The sequence below is a fragment of the Larimichthys crocea genome, chromosome XII, assembly GCF_000972845.2.
Source record: "Larimichthys crocea isolate SSNF chromosome XII, L_crocea_2.0, whole genome shotgun sequence".
Taxonomy (NCBI): Eukaryota; Metazoa; Chordata; class Actinopteri; family Sciaenidae; genus Larimichthys; species Larimichthys crocea.
In genome coordinates, this window is record NC_040022.1 from 25,169,136 (window position 1) to 25,186,776 (window position 17,641).

At 39.9% G+C, this 17,641-nt stretch overlaps 3 protein-coding genes across 5 annotated transcripts; 1 reads left to right on the forward strand and 2 right to left on the reverse strand.

Moving 5' to 3' along the window:
- Positions 1 to 967: 967 nt before the first annotated feature.
- On the reverse strand, positions 968 to 5,443 carry dsn1 (DSN1 component of MIS12 kinetochore complex). Of its 2 annotated transcripts, none has more exons than XM_010730368.3 (11): positions 5,310 to 5,443; positions 4,980 to 5,019; positions 4,597 to 4,870; positions 4,441 to 4,514; positions 4,035 to 4,107; positions 3,837 to 3,924; positions 3,676 to 3,732; positions 3,474 to 3,545; positions 3,220 to 3,367; positions 2,698 to 2,785; positions 968 to 2,595 (listed from the first exon to the last, which is right to left on the reverse strand). In XM_010730368.3, exons 1-11 carry the CDS (start codon positions 5,414 to 5,416, stop codon positions 2,516 to 2,518), a joined length of 1,101 nt encoding a protein of 366 aa, XP_010728670.3. In that variant the 5' UTR covers positions 5,417 to 5,443; the 3' UTR covers positions 968 to 2,515. The 2 variants fall into 2 exon arrangements, with proteins under 2 accessions (XP_010728670.3, XP_010728671.3); XM_010730369.3 differs by having other exon boundaries at positions 4,597 to 4,765; positions 5,310 to 5,442.
- Positions 5,444 to 6,690: 1,247 nt separating this feature from the next.
- atp13a1 (ATPase 13A1) lies at positions 6,691 to 15,574 on the reverse strand. The gene is made up of 25 exons (XM_010730370.3): positions 15,035 to 15,574; positions 13,951 to 14,040; positions 13,429 to 13,692; positions 13,171 to 13,326; positions 12,967 to 13,036; positions 12,771 to 12,877; positions 12,558 to 12,687; positions 12,376 to 12,431; positions 12,116 to 12,242; positions 11,842 to 11,979; positions 11,610 to 11,730; positions 11,321 to 11,478; positions 10,875 to 11,050; positions 10,682 to 10,792; positions 10,440 to 10,565; positions 10,231 to 10,339; positions 9,876 to 10,069; positions 9,426 to 9,522; positions 9,156 to 9,340; positions 8,804 to 8,918; positions 8,520 to 8,716; positions 8,207 to 8,349; positions 7,982 to 8,093; positions 7,750 to 7,893; positions 6,691 to 7,648 (listed from the first exon to the last, which is right to left on the reverse strand). Exons 1-25 carry the CDS (start codon positions 15,428 to 15,430, stop codon positions 7,538 to 7,540), a joined length of 3,633 nt encoding a protein of 1,210 aa, XP_010728672.3. The 5' UTR covers positions 15,431 to 15,574; the 3' UTR covers positions 6,691 to 7,537.
- Positions 15,575 to 15,828: 254 nt separating this feature from the next.
- chchd5 (coiled-coil-helix-coiled-coil-helix domain containing 5) lies at positions 15,829 to 17,551 on the forward strand. Of its 2 annotated transcripts, XR_002042343.2 has the most exons (5): positions 15,829 to 15,988; positions 16,213 to 16,353; positions 16,452 to 16,603; positions 16,859 to 16,962; positions 17,309 to 17,551. XR_002042343.2 is itself a non-coding variant. In XM_010730371.3 (4 exons), coding segments are annotated over exons 1-4 (324 nt in total). In that variant the 5' UTR covers positions 15,829 to 15,986; the 3' UTR covers positions 16,888 to 17,242. The 2 variants fall into 2 exon arrangements, 1 of the variants encoding a protein (XP_010728673.2); XM_010730371.3 differs by lacking the exon at positions 17,309 to 17,551 and having other exon boundaries at positions 16,859 to 17,242.
- The last annotated feature ends 90 nt before the right edge of the window (positions 17,552 to 17,641 follow it).

A 17,641-nucleotide genomic window follows, 5' to 3' on the forward strand; every position in this document is an offset into this window, starting at 1 on the left:
CACCATTGCTTGTCCTTATTATAATGGGTTAAACCATTTTTTTTCTCTCCCTCATTGATGTCAGGTAATATCGCAAACAACAAGCATTTCTAAACAAAACTTTGAATGTTTTTGGTTTGTGCTATTTGTGTTTATAACAAACACAGTTGTAAATACTAGAAACATAATATAATAATAATATTAACTAAGGTGTTGGAACCTCTGAAATTGTGCATATATATAAAAAAAAATAGGTGTATGTATATAAATCTAAAAAGCCTATTATTTATTAATACTGAAAAATGAATACTGAAAATGATTTGGGTTCTTTGTTATTTCATAAGTAGCGCCTGCAAGTCAATTCACTGATATCTTTGTTATTTCATAAGTAGCGCCTGCAAGTCAATTCACTGATATCCATGCGTATAGGCAAATTGTGGCAATTTTGAAGAATAATATTCAATATTAAAGCAAAACAGTCCAAACTAAGAATATCATTCTATCCTAAACCCCCGATGAATGAAACATCCCATCAGTTTTCAGTATGAAAATGTTGACAGCACAGATTGAAAACAAGTGTCCTTGTTTTTTGCAAACTGGGCAATTCTGCTGTAGTTTATCACTCAGATCAGAGAGACAGCTTTCCAAGACGAATGGCTGGCTGAATGGATGTGGAGGAGAGCTGCAGCCAGCCTTGCTGTACTGAAAAGAGATGATGGGTGTGCATGAGAGAGTAGGACCAAACTGGCAATGGTTTATGCTGACTCTCCACACATCCATCTACTACAATCTGTAGCTAATCAATCTAAAGTTAGAGACAACAAGAATAGAGAATACAGCAACAGTAAACAGTAATTGCTCTTTGCATGTGCATATAGTACAAGTCACAATTCAGGTTTCTTGGTGATTAACCCAAGCAGCAGATTTTAACACCACAATCAAACTTCACAAAGCTAAATATTCATACATTACAGCAAAAATAACTCTCCTTTCTTTCTTTCTAATGATACTCTACAAACAGGGAACTTGGAGAGCCTAGTCACACCCAAGACACATATGCATAGCATCCAAATCAAACACTGTAAGAACAACTTATAACATGGCATTTACTGGGTTACTGAGGTTACAGTTTACAGTTTTAAGCGAGTTGCTGCAGAGGTTATAATGAAACCCCAAAGTCAATTTCTGTCACTGTCAAGAGAGACCTTCCTCGAAAGTAAAAGGACTATGCCAGTGGCTTTGTAAACTTCTTTATGTTTTTATTGTTAGTGATTCAGCTAAGGATCATTTCTGTGAAACTTCTATTCATTTGGATGCTAAAGCTGCCCTCCTCTCACCCCACAAGCATCAAGGCTCATTTTCATTTAAATAAGAATCGATCTCTCCTGCTGTGCACCATCCTCCCTTACTCACAACTCTCACAGTCACAACCCTGCATGTCTTCCCTTTGCTTGTCCCCGTGCTCTCTAGTCACTCCCTTGAATACAATCACCAGGAAAATTCACCATAGTCCATGTTGGAAATCATAACAGCAGAGGACAGAAAGTCAATCACTCTTATTTATGGCTGGCAATGGGGCAGGGGGCTTTCTTCATACTATAATCATCAGAGAAACAAATTAAATATGAACATTAATGAGTGAATGGGTCCAAGAGATAAGAGTGATAGCTAACAAAGCTTTGACTGACTGGTACAATGTCAAAGCTTCGTTCTGCATCAGTGACCCAGCCAAATGCAAGAGATGGGGGTGAGTCACTGTGGGGGAGGGGCCTTCTCCTGAATGGTCAGGGGACACTGATGAAGTGAAATAGATGCGGCACCAAGAAGCAAGTAAATGTGACTGAGGATGAACATTTAAAAGGGACTTTACATTAACTAGACTGTAGCAGAATTCTTGTTTTCAAACTCTTGTTTTGCATACAGCTTCATTATCGCCATGGGTAATGTTTTTATGTTGTCAATTAAAGTGATTTCAATTGAGAAACTGGTTTCTTCACAGGTTTAATGACATTTTAAAATTGCACCATATACACCAACAAGATTCTCTTCTTTGCCTTTTGACTATATATTTATTAATAGTAGTTAGGCCTACTCAAAAATGTCACTACATTGACTATTTTATAAAGCCAAATTAATTTTAGTTTCTATTCATTAGATCCAGTCATTATATTTTAATATTTCATGACAACACGTCACACCGACATTCTTTCTTTAATTTCTTAGAGCAAGCAGTCTAATTTTAACATGTCAGGTTTTCCAAGTGAGAATGTACTTAAGGCTTAACAGAAAAATCCACTGTTATCATTCACAGCACATGTCAGTTTTTGTAAAGCCAGCCACTGCCACCTGCTGGTCAAACACATGGATCACCTGAGCTAGCTCCGTTACAACTGCTGCTGATGGAAATTGTTTTGACACAGGAAGCCAAATTAGTGCTTGATGTATGTTAAAAACAATATGATCATTATCTACAGGTCATAAAGAACAATGGTCCATTAAATGTTTGATTGCTTCTGCTTGTCTCCTGCCAAAGTGACTATGTAGATGCGGATAAAGGTCCTGCCATGAGGTTCCTGATGAGGTCGGGTGAAAGATCCTGCAGTCCTGCCTCCGCAGCTGGTAGAAAATAGTAACCAGGTTAAATGTTAAAATGCCATATCAATGTTGATTTCAGAAAACTAGTCTATATAAAAGATGAAAGACAAATAAAATCGTTACCCAATCGGCCACTGGTCTCTTTCACCAATAACTGTGACTGCTTTTTGATGGAGAGGAGCTCTCTAACCATCTTACATTGAGTGTCCATCTAAACATAAAAAAAAGGTATAACTGATTACCTCCTAAACATGCTTTAGCAGAAAAGTAACAGTACAGATGTTGATTGTTTTTCTGCAAATACATTCATATTTTTAGACATAGTCTGGTTATGAGTAATTAAGGGTATATCACTCAAAAATTCAGATACTCTTTCAGGGCTATGGGGGCGTCCTTTGATTTGATTCAGAGTGCTGGTAATATAAGCAAACAACAGAAATCAACTTCATTTCATTTCTTGTGTTCATCACTCTCACAACCAAGGCATGATTCCTCCATTAGTATTTTAGCATACCACAGAGATGGTTTATAAACACAATTTTGTTAAAAACCCTACAGATTTCAACTTTGCTAAAATAGTCAGTTTCTACTATTGATATGTTTTTAACTTATTTTAGTAATAGAAAAAGAAATTTTCCAACATACAATCATTGTCATTGTGTGAAGCATGGGCTGCTGTCTACAGAGGAGACCATGATAGTCAGGTTTACTCTGTATGAAATGGTACTGCGAGGACCGAGCCACAGATGTAGTGTCCAATGATATGCCTCTCTCCCGGCCTCGCTCCACTTTCCTGTAATGAATAAGACACATTATTGACTCACAATTGAGAAGAAAATATTGACTTACTGTAACAGAGAATTGCTACAGTATTCCTCAGTGACAGTACACATGTTCACCTTTCCATTTCCTCTGCTTTACTCCGGTGTTTGTTCAACAGTGCCTCCCATGATTCACTTTCAGCCTGGAGCCTAAAACACAACATAGGCCAGTAAAAAGAAAAGGAAAAAAACAATCTCATGTGATAGATCACACTAAGTTTTCTGAATGTATGGTGGGTATGAATACTTTGTGTGCTATAGTGATTTAAGGAGAACATACCTGTTAACAGCTTTCTGGACTCTTTCCATGGCTATTTGCACTGCAGGATCACTACAACTTAAAGCAAATGACCAGGGCATAAATGCAGGAGATGAAGAAAATAATACATGCATAATACTGAATAAATACATTTTAAAAAATTTAACAAAACAGCATCCTACCTGGCTGCACTAACAGGGAGATGGTGACCCCGTGGTTCACTGCGTATGCGTTTGGCTAGACAACCCCATTCTTTCTCCATGTGCTCAACTGCACCAAGGAAGACACAAAACACAAACAAAGAAATAACATAAACTCAATGTATCTTCAACGGCCATGCCTTTAAAATAAAAAAAACCCTCCATGAAATATGTACTAACCTCTTTTCTGAAATGTCTCCAGTGAGGTTTTTGGCACGGACTGCAGTGAATTTTGAGTTCTCTCTATTGCCAGCTGAAAATGAAGCATAGGCAATTAGGCAGAGATCCATTAGGAATTTTAGTTATGACTAATATAAACTAAGTGTATCCTCCCTTCTACCATAATGCATCCAAGACCCAAACAGCCCACTCATAGAGTATGTCAATAGGACAACTTATGTACAGTAGATAGGAACCCTTAAATAAAATCATGTCACTAATATTTTTGTTCTTTTAACATTATTGTATATAATATATTTTACTGTAATGTGATTATTTCAAACAGCCAATACCAACAAGATAAAAAGGAACCTGCTTATTTAACTTCTCACATTTTCAGTCAAGTTTATAACCCTGTCACACTCACCTTCATCGAAGCCTCCATCAATTTCTCAAGCCTTTCTTGCTGTGACAGGGATGTACTTATGCCCATGCACAAACCTACAATAAAATGAGAAATAAGGTGTTTATAGTGCAAAACAAATCCCCAATATTATATGACTACTGTAAGCCCATATCTCACTTTGATACAAGTTGGGAAGGGCAGGAAGGGAGCGTCGTGTTATGGTGGCTCTCCTCCAGGACTTCCTCCGTGCAGTGGGGCTGACAGTGGGACTTGCAGGCGCCTCGGTGCTTTCTGTCTCCATTTCTTGTTTGTCTGACTCTGGAGGTCTTTGCCCTGCATCTGGGATCTGTGTGGTGGGTGATAGGAAGTCGGTACGGGGAGATTTGTGTGGGGGAGCTGTACTCGGGCTTGTGGAAGAGCATCTTTTCAATGATTGTTTCACCGAGGTGACCTTGGTGTACAAGAAAGATTTAAGCAAAGAGCAAAGTAGCAGTGACACTGTAGCCGGATGAGCTGCAGGATGTAGGATTAGCTATATGAAATGCATTAACGTTTGTTACCTCATTTTGGGGTTCTTCTTCAACGACGACACTTCCGACACTGCGAGAAAAATAAGTGAATTTACAGGCTACGGTTACATGTACAAAATACCAGTAAACTACTCTTTGAATAATTAATAAAATGTCCAAAACAGCGTGTTGCTGACACGTTAAAGTTAACGTCGAGTTAACTGGCAGTTAAGCACCGCAGACCACAATAAGACAGACACTACTTTAGCGTGAACTAAAACAAAATAAAGCTCAAATAAAAAGCTTTACTGTACTTTCTCAACACAACGCAAACTTTTAAAGATCAAATCGGGTGTCGCGGTCAAAGAAAAAGTTACATACCCGCCTGGTCCAGATTCAAGATGTTTTTCCGCCATTTTTTCTTTCAAATGGTTCCTTTCACAGCCCGCGCCCAACAAGCCGAACCCTTTTTCTGACCTAAGCATCATGGGAAATGTAGTGTGACTGTGGCACAGGCGACTACAGAGAGGCAAAGAACCTCTTTACAGGCCCCTGATTTTCTAGTTTAATGTTTACTGTAGTACTGCTACAATTAAATATCTATATATGCTTTCCAGTAACCCCTTAGTTATGTGTCAGAAGTAGCATAGTTAGAAGTAGCATAATTATTCAGATTTTTTGTTGTTGTTGTTGTGTATGTCAAAAGGTCTTTTAAATAACACAGCAGATGTATAGCAGCATATGCAGCCATGCTAAACATGCTCAAGGTAAAACATAAAAAAAATAAAACATCCTTTAAGACCATAAAATGGAAAATATAAATAGAAAAATGTCATAATTAAATACTTCAAGAAACCAATCCAATCGTCTTCCTCTGAAACCCTTAAAAATAAGAGCAAGCCTACCTATAGTTCAGAGGGGAACGCCCAACTCTGATCCTCTGTGTACACATTGGATTTCTGATGGCTGAAGAGATTTCTGGTGCTTTGGCCTAAAAAAACAGCTTTGACCGTTTTGTTGTAGTTTTACTTTTTTTGGCAATAGCGTTACCTGGCAAGATTGTAAGTTCACATTTCAGTTGCTGTGATGGCTTATTCTTTGCACATCCCTCGATCTTCAACATTATGGCTCCTGCACTGCTCTGAGAGGCATCCTAATCTGTACATTGATTATGGGGTATTTCCTAACCCCTGAATGGTAAAGCAAAAAGAAAACAACGGGTTAAATATACATTACTTGTTTAAGGAAAAAGAAAATATTAAACTCTTTCATCATGTTCTTTTAGATTACCTTTTGAAAAATACTCTAGCTACATTTGACCAAGATTAAACAAACAATTTTTACTATAAAAACTGGATGATTCATAATAAAGCATCCAAAATGTCCCTCATTAGGGGACACAGGTTATATGAATCAATTATAGAAACACCACACACCAAATTTTTGTCTAAATTGTGTCAGCTTTGTTTCATTACCTGAGCAGAAAATGGCAGTCCCAACAGTTGCTGATGAGAAGCTGGAGCCAGTTTCTCAGAAAAACAACTTTGATAGTCTCTTGATTGTATATGATATTCTCAAATGTATGTACTGTGTATGTATATTTTTGTTTAGTTCATTGTAAACCTTGTGTTAAATGAATTAGGAGTCCAACATGTACATTTTGGATATTCAAGACCCTTAACGACTCTGTGGTTCTTGAATTCCTGGTACAATACTTGGTTCACAATGCAATGGATTAGATTTCTATCTATATTTTTTGGGAAAGGAATTTTATTACAGCTGCTCTAGTTTGTTCATCAAACAAAGGTTTATGTATGTTCATATCAAAGATAAATAGCAAACAGTTTGAAAGGGTAATCAAGTTCAGTAAACATGAGGTGCACAATCTTCCAGTCTTTTGTTTGTTTTGGCCAGTGTCATGTGTTCTATGAGATATGAGGTTTCAGTAGATGAATGTCTTTCTTTTCCACAGTTACACTATATTCTCATATCATGATCATTATCTACTTACCTATTTCTTAAAACAGGACAGTTCATGACCAGCTGGACATGCTCATCCTTTCGGACATTGTGCGGACACTTTAGTACTTGACAAAACACTTGACAGACTTCATAATTTATATCTGTAAGTCTTTATAAGTCTGTTAGAGATGTTTTTCACTTTTTACAAAATCAAGCAGAGGAATCAAAAAATCAAAAACACTTTCGCAATTCTCTTAGAGAATGCCCCTTTTGTGTGCCTTTATGTTTCACTCTAGCTGGCACACAGTCTCACACTCCACTCAATACTGCTGTCTTCATGGCCTTGTGTAGCAGCGGGGAGGGACAGATGAAGAAAGGGAGAGAGACTCGGAACAAAAAAATCCAGAGTTATGAAGATAACAGAAAAAGAACCGAAACAAAGCTGATGAAAATACAGAAACACAGATGGTTAAGGAGGGGCAGCGTAGGACAAAGGAAGGGATACACGGAGTGTACAGTACTGCACGCCATGACTGTCTCAGCTGTCTTGTGTATGTCACAACAGCTTTAATTCTCTTCCTCCTCCAAAGTCTTCTCTCCCTTTACAGTTTGGTTGGTAAGGGCAGCGGTCACTGTTGGCACTGAGTTCAAGAAGGCAGCCTGAGAGTTCCTTTGCCCAGCAGGAACTGCAGGATACGGTCCACCAGCAGGGCAACAACAAAGTCCACCACCAGAACTTGGGCAATGATTAATTTGAACTGCAAGGAAGTAAACAAGAAGCTGGTTACCTCATGGCATACATGAATATTACAGGGCTATTACAACAATGACAATCCATGGTGAAATAAGATCAGCTCACCTCAGTTGGGATATCTACAAGAGCAAACTGTTCATTGAATTCTGGTGATGAACCGGTAAGAAGTCCTACGATCGCTAAACCCGACAGAGCGATACTCCATAGTAGTGGTCGATTCTCACTGAGAGACTCCATGAAGGGGTGACCCTATTGGACACCGGAAACAATGCTGTGAGTTTATTATACTACCAAAAATACAGAGATGAAACATACTAATGGTATTAAGAATAAGTACCTTATAATTAATGGCAAAGGTGGCCATCTGCATGGCCATGGACATTATATACACGGTGCTGTTAATTAGACTGGGTTCAAACTCTTTATATAGGTCTACAAACTGCTCCGCTCTGCAAAAGAGAAAGGACAAGTAAAAATGTTATTAGAATGTATTAATATAAAATATTCATATTATATTATTATTATATATATTTATCTCCCTTTCTGTCTTACTGTGGCTTACCTGGGTGGACTCCTGGTTTGTGCCTCTTTGTAAAGGTACACCAGACTACAGAAGTGGACAGCAAACTGCAGCAGCACAGTCAACACCGTATAAAGGTTGAAGATGTTTGGTAAGGGCCGCTCTTGAGACAATGTTTTCAGTGGCTGTGTAAATAGAATAAAATAAAAAAGACTATTAATTTGGTTTCTATCAAAAACAGTTGGCATGTGTCACAGTGTGGTAGTCCATGGTAGGAGAAAAACATTCAGTAAATATTACCTTCATAGGAAAACAGAAACATGTAGATCTTGTGTTTTCTTGCATAAATTCTCACCTTTGATCTAGAGATGAAGAGGAAGCATCCGGCCAAGAGTAGGCCCTGCAGGGTCGCTTGGAAATCGCTGAACTTAACCCCCTCGAGGTAGAGCACAGACTGGCTGTAGGCAAGCACCAGGGCATTGAGAGCAAGGATCTTGAACATTTGGAGTGTTGTCACCAGGGTGCAACGACCTTGCTTTATTACATGGCAGACTGGGGGTAAAAAAAGATAAAGCAGCTTTATGTACAGATCTTTGACAACTGTGTTCATAGATTAAACTGTAAATGAGCTTTACTTACTGCATTGTATAGAGGAGAGTTTGGAGGTGAAAGGGGCAGCGATGGAGGCATCACCCAGTTTCACTACTTGTACCTGATCCTCTTCAAGTTCTCGTAAGACTTGACTGATCCTCTCCTGTTAAAGAATAAACCCAGATGTTCAGACACACACAATAACTATATTATTTTAAAGGCACATTTCTTGTTTTTTCTGAGCTATAAATAACTTGTTCTGTTGATTCTTGTAACTGGGGAGAAGGTTAAAATGCTGCATTAAGTAGTCTTGTGAGAAGAAGAAAGAAGAAGAAACAAATAAGAGGACCCAATTTAACTTTTAAGAATCAGAAGGAGGGCTCTTCTTGAATACATGTACCTTTTGTGCTGCAAGCTGCTCCTCTCTCTGGGCCATTACCCGTTGCCTTGCGGCCCTGGAACTCAGTTTGCCTCCTGAAGTGACTTGTGGCAAAGGTCTGGATTCTGCCGTGGATGCCTCCTTTTCTCTCCCTCGTTTCTTTTTTTCAGGCATGCGCTCAGGGGCGTTGGCTAACAAAGCAACACCTGAGGAAAAAACATTATCACTACAAACTGTTGGGGTCATACATAGGGACAGATGCTTTCATTCTTAGTAGTTGAAAAATCTTACCTATGTGGGCGTGTTTCAGAGCTCCAACATCATTTGTGCCATCACCACACATTAGTGTCACATAACCCAGCCCCTTTAGACTTGTGATGACAAATTCCTGAAACAGAATAGACAACCATCTTTATAGCTAAGAATTTTCAAAGCACTTTTAAATTCAATTCTTTTACTACAATCCTAAATGCCTCAAACAACTCCCAGAGAAATTTCCCTTTTTTTCACAATTTTCTGTGAGACAAAACAAGTGATGTTCCCTAGTTTAAAATACTTAGAGAGCTTTTGCTTTTGTGTAGACTACCATCTGCCTAAACTCTAATGCTAAATATTTTGTTCTTAATCAGAGCGGTGGTTTATAAACCTCAGCATAATGTCATATTGTATAAGTTTGGCTAGTTATCCATTGAAAAAAAACACATGATCACAGACTAAATGAGACATGTTTTCGGGACCTACCTTCTGTTTTGGACTGACACGAGCAAAGACCCGTATGTGAGGCAAGAGGAGGTGAAGTAGCCGGGGGTCACAGCTCAGTCTGGCCAGCCCCTCGCCTGTTACACACAAGTCGAACTGTTGCACAAATGAGGAGACGGAGGGAGGGGGTAGTGGTACACACACACTGCCATCAATAGACTCCCACTGCCAATCACCTGAAAAATAAACATAACATCAGATACAGGATTCTGCATATGTCCTTGGTCAAAATACACACTAGAAATGGATTACTACAAGAATTGTTATGCCCTTTAGCTACAACCTTTAACACTGACATTGTTCTCCACTGGCCTACTTGAGAAATAATTTGTTTTACCGTGACTGGGGCCTGGCTGCAATACAAGTGTGTGTTCTTTCTGGATGAAGTGGAGCTCTCTTGCTACATGGCATGCTGTTAGAGGGTTGTCGCCTGTGATCATCACCACCTGAGAGTAGAGGAAGAGGAATTATTCATCATCATTATCCATCACTGAAACTATGCTGTTTGAGTACATGTGCACAGGTGTGTCTTCTCAGGTTATTTACATGATGAGAAGCTTCCTGGATCTCTCTGATGACGGTCTTGCTGTCACTCTTGAGGGGGCAGGACACAACCATGAACCCAGCGAAATGCAAGCCACACTCCAGGGCGTCGCGGCTTATCTCCCGGACCTACGTGACCCAAAAAGATCCAACTCAACCTCCAACAAAATGGATTTTTTCACAGACAAGACTACTCAGATAAATCAGACAATCTCTGAAAGATGTGAGAAAAACGTAATTATAACCTGTTGGTGACTCATGTGTCCCATCTCTTTGTAACCCAGGGCCAACACTCTAGCCCCTTCCCGGGACATTTCCTTGTGGACTTCGTCATAACTTGCTGGACATTCTGCAAACTACAATTACAAATTAGAACACCAATAGGTACGCATGATTGGGCTAGACCATGTATGTAGTAAGCATGGCGTCGATATGTACCATTCCTCTGAGTGTCTCTGGAGCTCCTTTGACAGTTGAGATGTAGCAGAGTTCAGTGGAGCCCAGTTTTTCATAAGAGGCCAGGACAGACATCCTCTTCAGAGCACTGGCAAAGTGGAAACGCTGATGGATCTTAAGTCCTTGGGTTTTAATGCCTCGTGGGAACACCTTTTCATCTGATCAAGGAGGGAAGAGTCAACAAGAAGCATTAAAAAAATAACCAAATATTAAGATCTGCATTAAAATACAGTGTATTTTAAGAACAGAATTACTTCAGAATTCACTAGTCAAATTACACCACCAATCTGAACACAACAGGTGTTATGCAACCTGGAGCATTACTGCAAGTCAGAAGCAAATGCAAATTTCAAACACAAACATGAGCAAACAAATGTTCTCCCACACACCTACAACTGGGACATTAAGTGGAGGCCATTTCTCTATACCTTTAGTGAGGGTCCAGTCAGCAGCAGTCAGCATGGCCTTCTCAAGTGGATCACCCACCAGCTGTCCATCATCCAGAGTGACCAGTGAGTGACATGTGGCCACCACTCGATGTGTCTCAACTGGGATCTCAGATACAGGCATCACCTCCTTTCCTTCTCTGTCATAAAAACATTGGACGATATGCTTGACACAGTGCAAATATACATACATACACACATATACATATAAATGGGCGTTACGAATTATGCTGTTTAAAGTAAAACACCAAGAATGGTGGGTAAGGTTTACCTGAGCCCTGCTACTCCACGTACTACCAGACTGTCACTGGTCAGTGTTCCTGTTTTATCAAAACAGCAAACCTCGACTTTCCCTGCAAATGGTATCCTGAATGGCTCTGTGCAGAACACATCTAGGCAGGAGTAGAAAAAGTATAGTAAATGAACCACTGATGTAAAAACTTTGCATTATAAACGGGTATCTTAACATGTATTAAACACACATGCAGGACACACAGACATACAAAGTTTAGCCAGGGCGATAAGAGATGTGTTGACTGCCAGAGAAAGCTCTATAGGGAGTTCTGGTGGAACTACTGAGGTAAGGATCAGTGTACACTCCAGGAACAGCTTGTAGCGGTTCCTGCTGGCATCCTTGGTCCCTGAGGGAGTAATACAAAGCACAATGATAGTTATTTAGATATTATCTAAGTCCTCTTCATCAGCTATTGACCACCTATGATAATGTCTGTGTTAGGTAAGAATTATATCTTAATGAATTGATTCCATGCACCTCACCTTCTACCCACACATAAACAGCTGCAGCAATGGCAAACACAAGGAGGAAGAGGATGAAGATGAAAGTCTCCAGGTTGTTTGCCGTCACTCTCTTCACACCAAAGAGGATGGTCCGTAACAGTTTACCCTGTACACACAATCAGTACACTTTCACAGCTGACTCAATATGTCCTAAACTGACGTGGTGTCAAAACAAGAATTAAAAAGCATGACAAGAAAAAGGAGAGTGTAGTAACAGACATACTAAGCAATTTCCTCACCTGAGAGGTGTAGAATCCTGTTCTCAGTACGTAGGCCACACAGCCGTTATCTACAGCTGCGCAAAAAAGGTGAAAAATTAATGAGCTTGCACCTTGTTGAAGACAAAGATGGGTGATAGACCAATTCAGCAGCATTATATGTTGCTGGTAAGAAATAAATAAAGAGAGGAATTAGGACTTACGTTTCAGTCCAGCACTGGCCTTTAGAGGTGGGCTATGTTGGACTACTTTTGTCCCTCCAGAGATGATGTGGAGTCGAGAGTCAGTCTGAAGGTCCAGGATTCGCTCTGGGTCTAAGTCCTCCACTGGCTCCTGCATACCCCAAATTGTCAGCAGTAATTACAATATTCTCAAATAAAGCTATGCCATATAATATATATTAGTTTGTCTCTAACCTTCATCTGAGGCACAGACTCTCCAGTCAGCATGGCCTCATCCACAATGCAACGACCCCTGAGTAGCAGTACATCACACGGTACCAAGTTGTCCTGGGGCGAACGTCCTGTATAGCAGAGAATACATATTTAAAACACACTCACATGGTGTTTGTGATGAGAAGTTGACAGGACGAAATGTTGATATGACATTTACCTATTGAGACTAAGTCACCAGGGACAAGCTCATCACTTGAAATAGGTCTCCACTTCCTGTTGCGATACACCTGGCACAAAATACAGAAAATTAATTTATGATGCTTTAAATATGTGGGAAATATACTGTAGATAATTATTTTTTGATGCAGGAAATGTTTAATATTTAAAATTAGATTTAGATTTTAAATTTGATGTAGCCTACCTGGATCATGTAGGGCTTGTTTCCCATACGGCGGATCTCAGACATGTTCCTCATTTGCTGCTGGACAAGGGAGGCCTCGAATGCCACCAGCATGAAAAGTGTGAAAACACTGTAGTACCAGTACTCGTCCAGACACCACAGACCCACACAGAACACCTGTGGGATGGCAGACAACAGATCACACATCATAACAACAGCCACAAAATCAGTCAAATTATAAAGAAATATTCACACACACAGAACACACCATATACATACCTGGAAAACAAAAAAGGGAGCTGTGGCCCTCTCTTTGAAGAGCTCTAGGAAATCTGGCACCATCATCTCAGCACGATTGGTGCCATAGCGCTTTTCTGCAGCTCTGAGTTCAGTCTCCTCCTGGTAGCCACGCCAGGACTGAAAGTAGCCCATCCTATGGTTTATGGGAAATGCTACTGGAAGGAAGCATTTCTTCTCTTTGTGGTCAAATACGTAGCGGATCTTTTGAAATTCAAAAGACAGAATCTCCTCCCCGTTCTCATCCTATTGGTTAGAACAAGAGAAGGAAAATAATTAAATTACAGTATTGATTCAAAAAAGGCAAATTGGTATTTTCTCAGTTTCCAAACAAATGGGAATATAAAATAATGACAGTTTTACAGATTGTCTACACTTAAAACATGTCAAATGAATCTCTAGACAAGAGTGACAAAAACTAATTTCAAACAAATGGATCTCAAAACTCATTTTATTCCAATTAAGACAACCTGGAACGTCCTGAAAGTTAATATGTTAACTGACCTGGTCCCTCTGTAGTGCCACAAGCTCAGCAAAACCATTGTTGGGTGTGGGTATGACCTTTGCCAGCGTAGCCTTTTTTGGATCTGGTTCCTGTGTATAGAAATGAACAGATGAAGAATTCACACGCTGAGGCAAGTCACTGTTGTTGTTACAGGTGTTCAAATGATACATACTATGACAGATGTTTGCCTGATCAATATGAAGTTCAGGCACATTCTTAGGTATCCCTTAATATTTACATTTGACTATAAATATTGTACCGAATTACATTGTTGATACAAAATGTATTATTATGTTTTTGTAGGATTTAGACTACTACTACAGAAATACTGAGACAAGTCAATATCATCTATCACTGTAACAATACTGTAGTACTCCTTTTTGATATTGTTTCATGAAACACATTTTTTCTCTTTTAAAATTAAAGTAGTTTAATGCTTAATCAGATTTTTTTCATTTATTATTATTTTTCTATTATTGTGTTGTGTATGTTTCTTATTGTTGTTGTTGTGTAAAGAGAGGTGGCAAAATAAGAACTGCTGTATAAACCATGTGTTTTTACTTGCAAATGACAATAAATCTCTTGAATGTTTTGGTTTGTGTAATATTTCCTCTAGTAAAACGTGCAGGACGTGAAACGTAAAAGAAAGTTACACAGACATTTAAATTCTGCTTGGCAGAAAGAAAACATAGCAATCTTCCAATGTCTATTAAAGTGTTTCAAATGAAACAATAATTGCAACCATGTCCACAAATCCAAGAGAAATGTTTTAGAGATTAAAATGAAGATATAAATGTGCCACTGACGGCTGAACGTCATGTTTATGAGAGAAATGTCATTACTGATTTAAACTCGTTTGATCATCCGTGTGCTGCAGTGGGTGCAGACACCATCCCGAAAACCATCCACACGGGATTCAAACCAAACACCTGCCCTGCCGTGAAGCCTTTGAGCTTTGAGATTTCGTGCTCCTGGGATCAAACTGTGCCTGACCTCTGATCTCTATGCACAATGTATAGAGGGAAGCTGCTGGTCCCCTAAAGATATCAGTATACTATTTTTGTTGTTGTAAGTCGTGTTTACCTTGGAACAAGTGAGCCAACAGTGCGCATGCACTGACCAATAACCAGAGAGCGCTGTGAGGACGTGCGCGATCCCGATAGCGGCTAGCGCCAGGAGGCCTGCCTCTGGATACTCGGCGGCACCGTACACCCCTAACCACACGTACAGCCAGCCCGGGTAGAGAACAGCCAGAAACGGGAGGACAGTGCCGTGTAGCAGCCGGGGCCTTCGCCTGTACAGCGTCACCGAGCTCACCAGCTCGTCGCCGGTGCCGCTGTCATGCTGGTTGTGGTTCACAGAGGGGGCCATTTGCAGCTCACCCGGTTCCCGGATCCCGTCTGCTACCACACTCCCCTCTTTCTCGGTGTTGTTCATTGTGCTGTGCTCACTCCCCCGGCCCCCTCTATCATCCACCATCACTCCGTCGTGTTGTAGCCGGTTAAAAAATGTGAATGTACACACGGAGCGATGCTTGGTCCAGCTTTCAGAGCCCGTTTACTGAATGGCTCGTACACCGACTGTCGCTTCCGCATACGTAAACGCGCAAAGACACGTAATGTTTTCTTGGCACAATGTGATTGAACAAAAAAAGAAATCAAACTTTTGTTATTTTCCATGAAGTTAAACTGTGTTGTTCAGGTTCAGCATCATATAACATGCAAATAAAGAGGTTTATTTGATAAAATATATATTAATCTGTCGTAATATTTCAAACATAGACTGTATGCGAGTTTGTAGCTGCCCCTTTAATATGTTCATCGTCATTATAGGGGAGTAGCCGGAGTGTGAGATAGACACAGATCTGAACCAATAACATCAAAGACCCATTTCTCAACGCTGCGTTTCCATCCTATCAGACAGTAATAGGTGTTCACGGTAGTTGCAGCGCAGACATGGCTCCACATGCAGAAACACAGGCGGTGTAACCTTGATTGTTCAGCTTCTTCGTGTCAGAAATCCTTAACAGAGAAAAATGTAAGATATTTAAATGTGGCTCACGTCAGCACTGCATCTACTTGTCTTCTCTAGAAATACGTACATGCAGACTGTAAACAAAGCAATTTGCTACTTTGTGAATCATGTTTTTAGTTACTTTATTACTGTACTGTTTGTGCGTTTTATAGCAGATTTGTCAGATTTATGATCATTGGATTTGTTTGTGGTCACAGACTGATTTGCATACATCTGTTACCTTTCAGGCAGGCTGCCATGGATATCACGGCAAAGTATTGCCATAAAGAAATGGAAGCATATGGGTCATGTGTGGCCTCCAACCCATCAACATGGCAGCAAACGTGTCATGAACTGAAGATAAAGGTTGCAGAGTGCACATCATCACAGTAAGGCAACATACATTCACTCCCATCTGGCACTTCACATCCTTACAGCAACAATTTCAAACCATGTTTGTTTCTAACTCCCACATTTGTTTTGATAGTCCAGTGATCCAGAAGATTAGACAAGGCTGTTCTAAGGAGTTTGTGGAGTTTGAGCGCTGTCTTAGAGAAAACCAGGACAAACCTACCTCCTGCACACCACACGTGGCTCGCTTTCTGGGCTGTGCAGAGACAGTGGACATCAGTGGAGTGGGTGAGTCCTCGCTGGAATTGGCCTTACAGAATTCAAGGTCACATATCTCTTTAGGAAACAGATGCATGTGTGTGTGTGTGTGTGTGTGTTTTTTTTTATTACACTGACTGATTATTCAGACTTGTAGATTGTATGGTTTCAAAAAAACACATTAAAAAAAGACCCATGGGTTTCAAAATAGGACTAATACAGCACCATGTTTGAGATTTTTTACTTTAATATTAAATATTGTAATAATTTCTTTTTCTCTTCCAGCCACAAATCCAGTACCTCAGCCATTGTAGCATTCAGACATCTTCCATCATCTTCAGAATACGCCGATCTCCACAGCAGCACAGATGGGCTGGTTTTACATTAATGTATGTACATTGTCTGTTAGGATATATGTTTTCCTTTGTGTGACTTAATGTGACTATTTGTTTTTCTTCAACAAAGACAGGGGAGATTATTGCAACTGCACTGAGTTAAGACTGGTTGTGTAGATATTTAATAACTGCATTGTTTTTTCACTCCTCATGTAAATGTTGTGTTGGTATAAAAACAACATTTGTAATTGCCTGTATGCAAGGAAGTCAGTTTTTTTTTACTGATTTTTATTGAACCAACTCATTAAAATTGACATCAGACTTGTATTACTCATCCGGTGTGGTCATCCTCCTGTTTTCTGTTGCCTTTGTCTGTCCCTCCCACCTTTGCTCTCTTCAGGTCTGAGTCAGAGTCAAATATTAAACTGGAATGTATCGCTCCCACACAGACTCTCCTGACTACTCAATGACTGAGAAATAGGGAGTCTGGGAAGAAAGGAAGGAGAAGGAGGAGGGTGTCCACGTCTAATCAGCAAGACTACTGAGAGAGACAGAGGGAGGATGTTGAGTTATGAGCCCTGTGACTGCTAAGCAGAACGGACCTTTTCTGGTTCAGTTATTAAAGCTTTGAAGGGGGTAATGTTGGGGAAAGGATGCATTTTTTTTCAAGCATATTATCTTTTGGTTTATAGGAGACGAGAAAGTGATCAGTGCATCATCATTTATCATATTT

What these genes read in the sequence shown, in the direction of transcription:
- chchd5 (XM_010730371.3), top strand. An exon ending in GCAGAGTGCACATCATCACA is followed by an intron (nt 16,354 to 16,451) that starts GTAAGGCAACAT and finishes TTGTTTTGATAG; the next exon opens with TCCAGTGATCCAGAAGATTA. An exon ending in AGTGGACATCAGTGGAGTGG is followed by an intron (nt 16,604 to 16,858) that starts GTGAGTCCTCGC and finishes TTTCTCTTCCAG; the next exon opens with CCACAAATCCAGTACCTCAG.
- atp13a1 (XM_010730370.3), bottom strand. Translation starts at nt 15,430, where the DNA reads ATGGTGGATGATAGAGGGGGCCGGGGGAGTGAGCACAGCACAATGAAC. An exon ending in TGGCACTACAGAGGGACCAG is followed by an intron (nt 13,693 to 13,950) that starts GTCAGTTAACAT and finishes TCTAACCAATAG; the next exon opens with GATGAGAACGGGGAGGAGAT. An exon ending in TCTTCATCTCTAGATCAAAG is followed by an intron (nt 8,350 to 8,519) that starts GTGAGAATTTAT and finishes CTATTTACACAG; the next exon opens with CCACTGAAAACATTGTCTCA.
- dsn1 (XM_010730368.3), bottom strand. Translation starts at nt 5,416, where the DNA reads ATGATGCTTAGGTCAGAAAAAGGGTTCGGCTTGTTGGGCGCGGGCTGT. An exon ending in CTCCCTGTTAGTGCAGCCAG is followed by an intron (nt 3,733 to 3,836) that starts GTAGGATGCTGT and finishes ATTTGCTTTAAG; the next exon opens with TTGTAGTGATCCTGCAGTGC. An exon ending in TTCACACAATGACAATGATT is followed by an intron (nt 2,786 to 3,219) that starts GTATGTTGGAAA and finishes TTTTATGTTTAG; the next exon opens with ATGGACACTCAATGTAAGAT.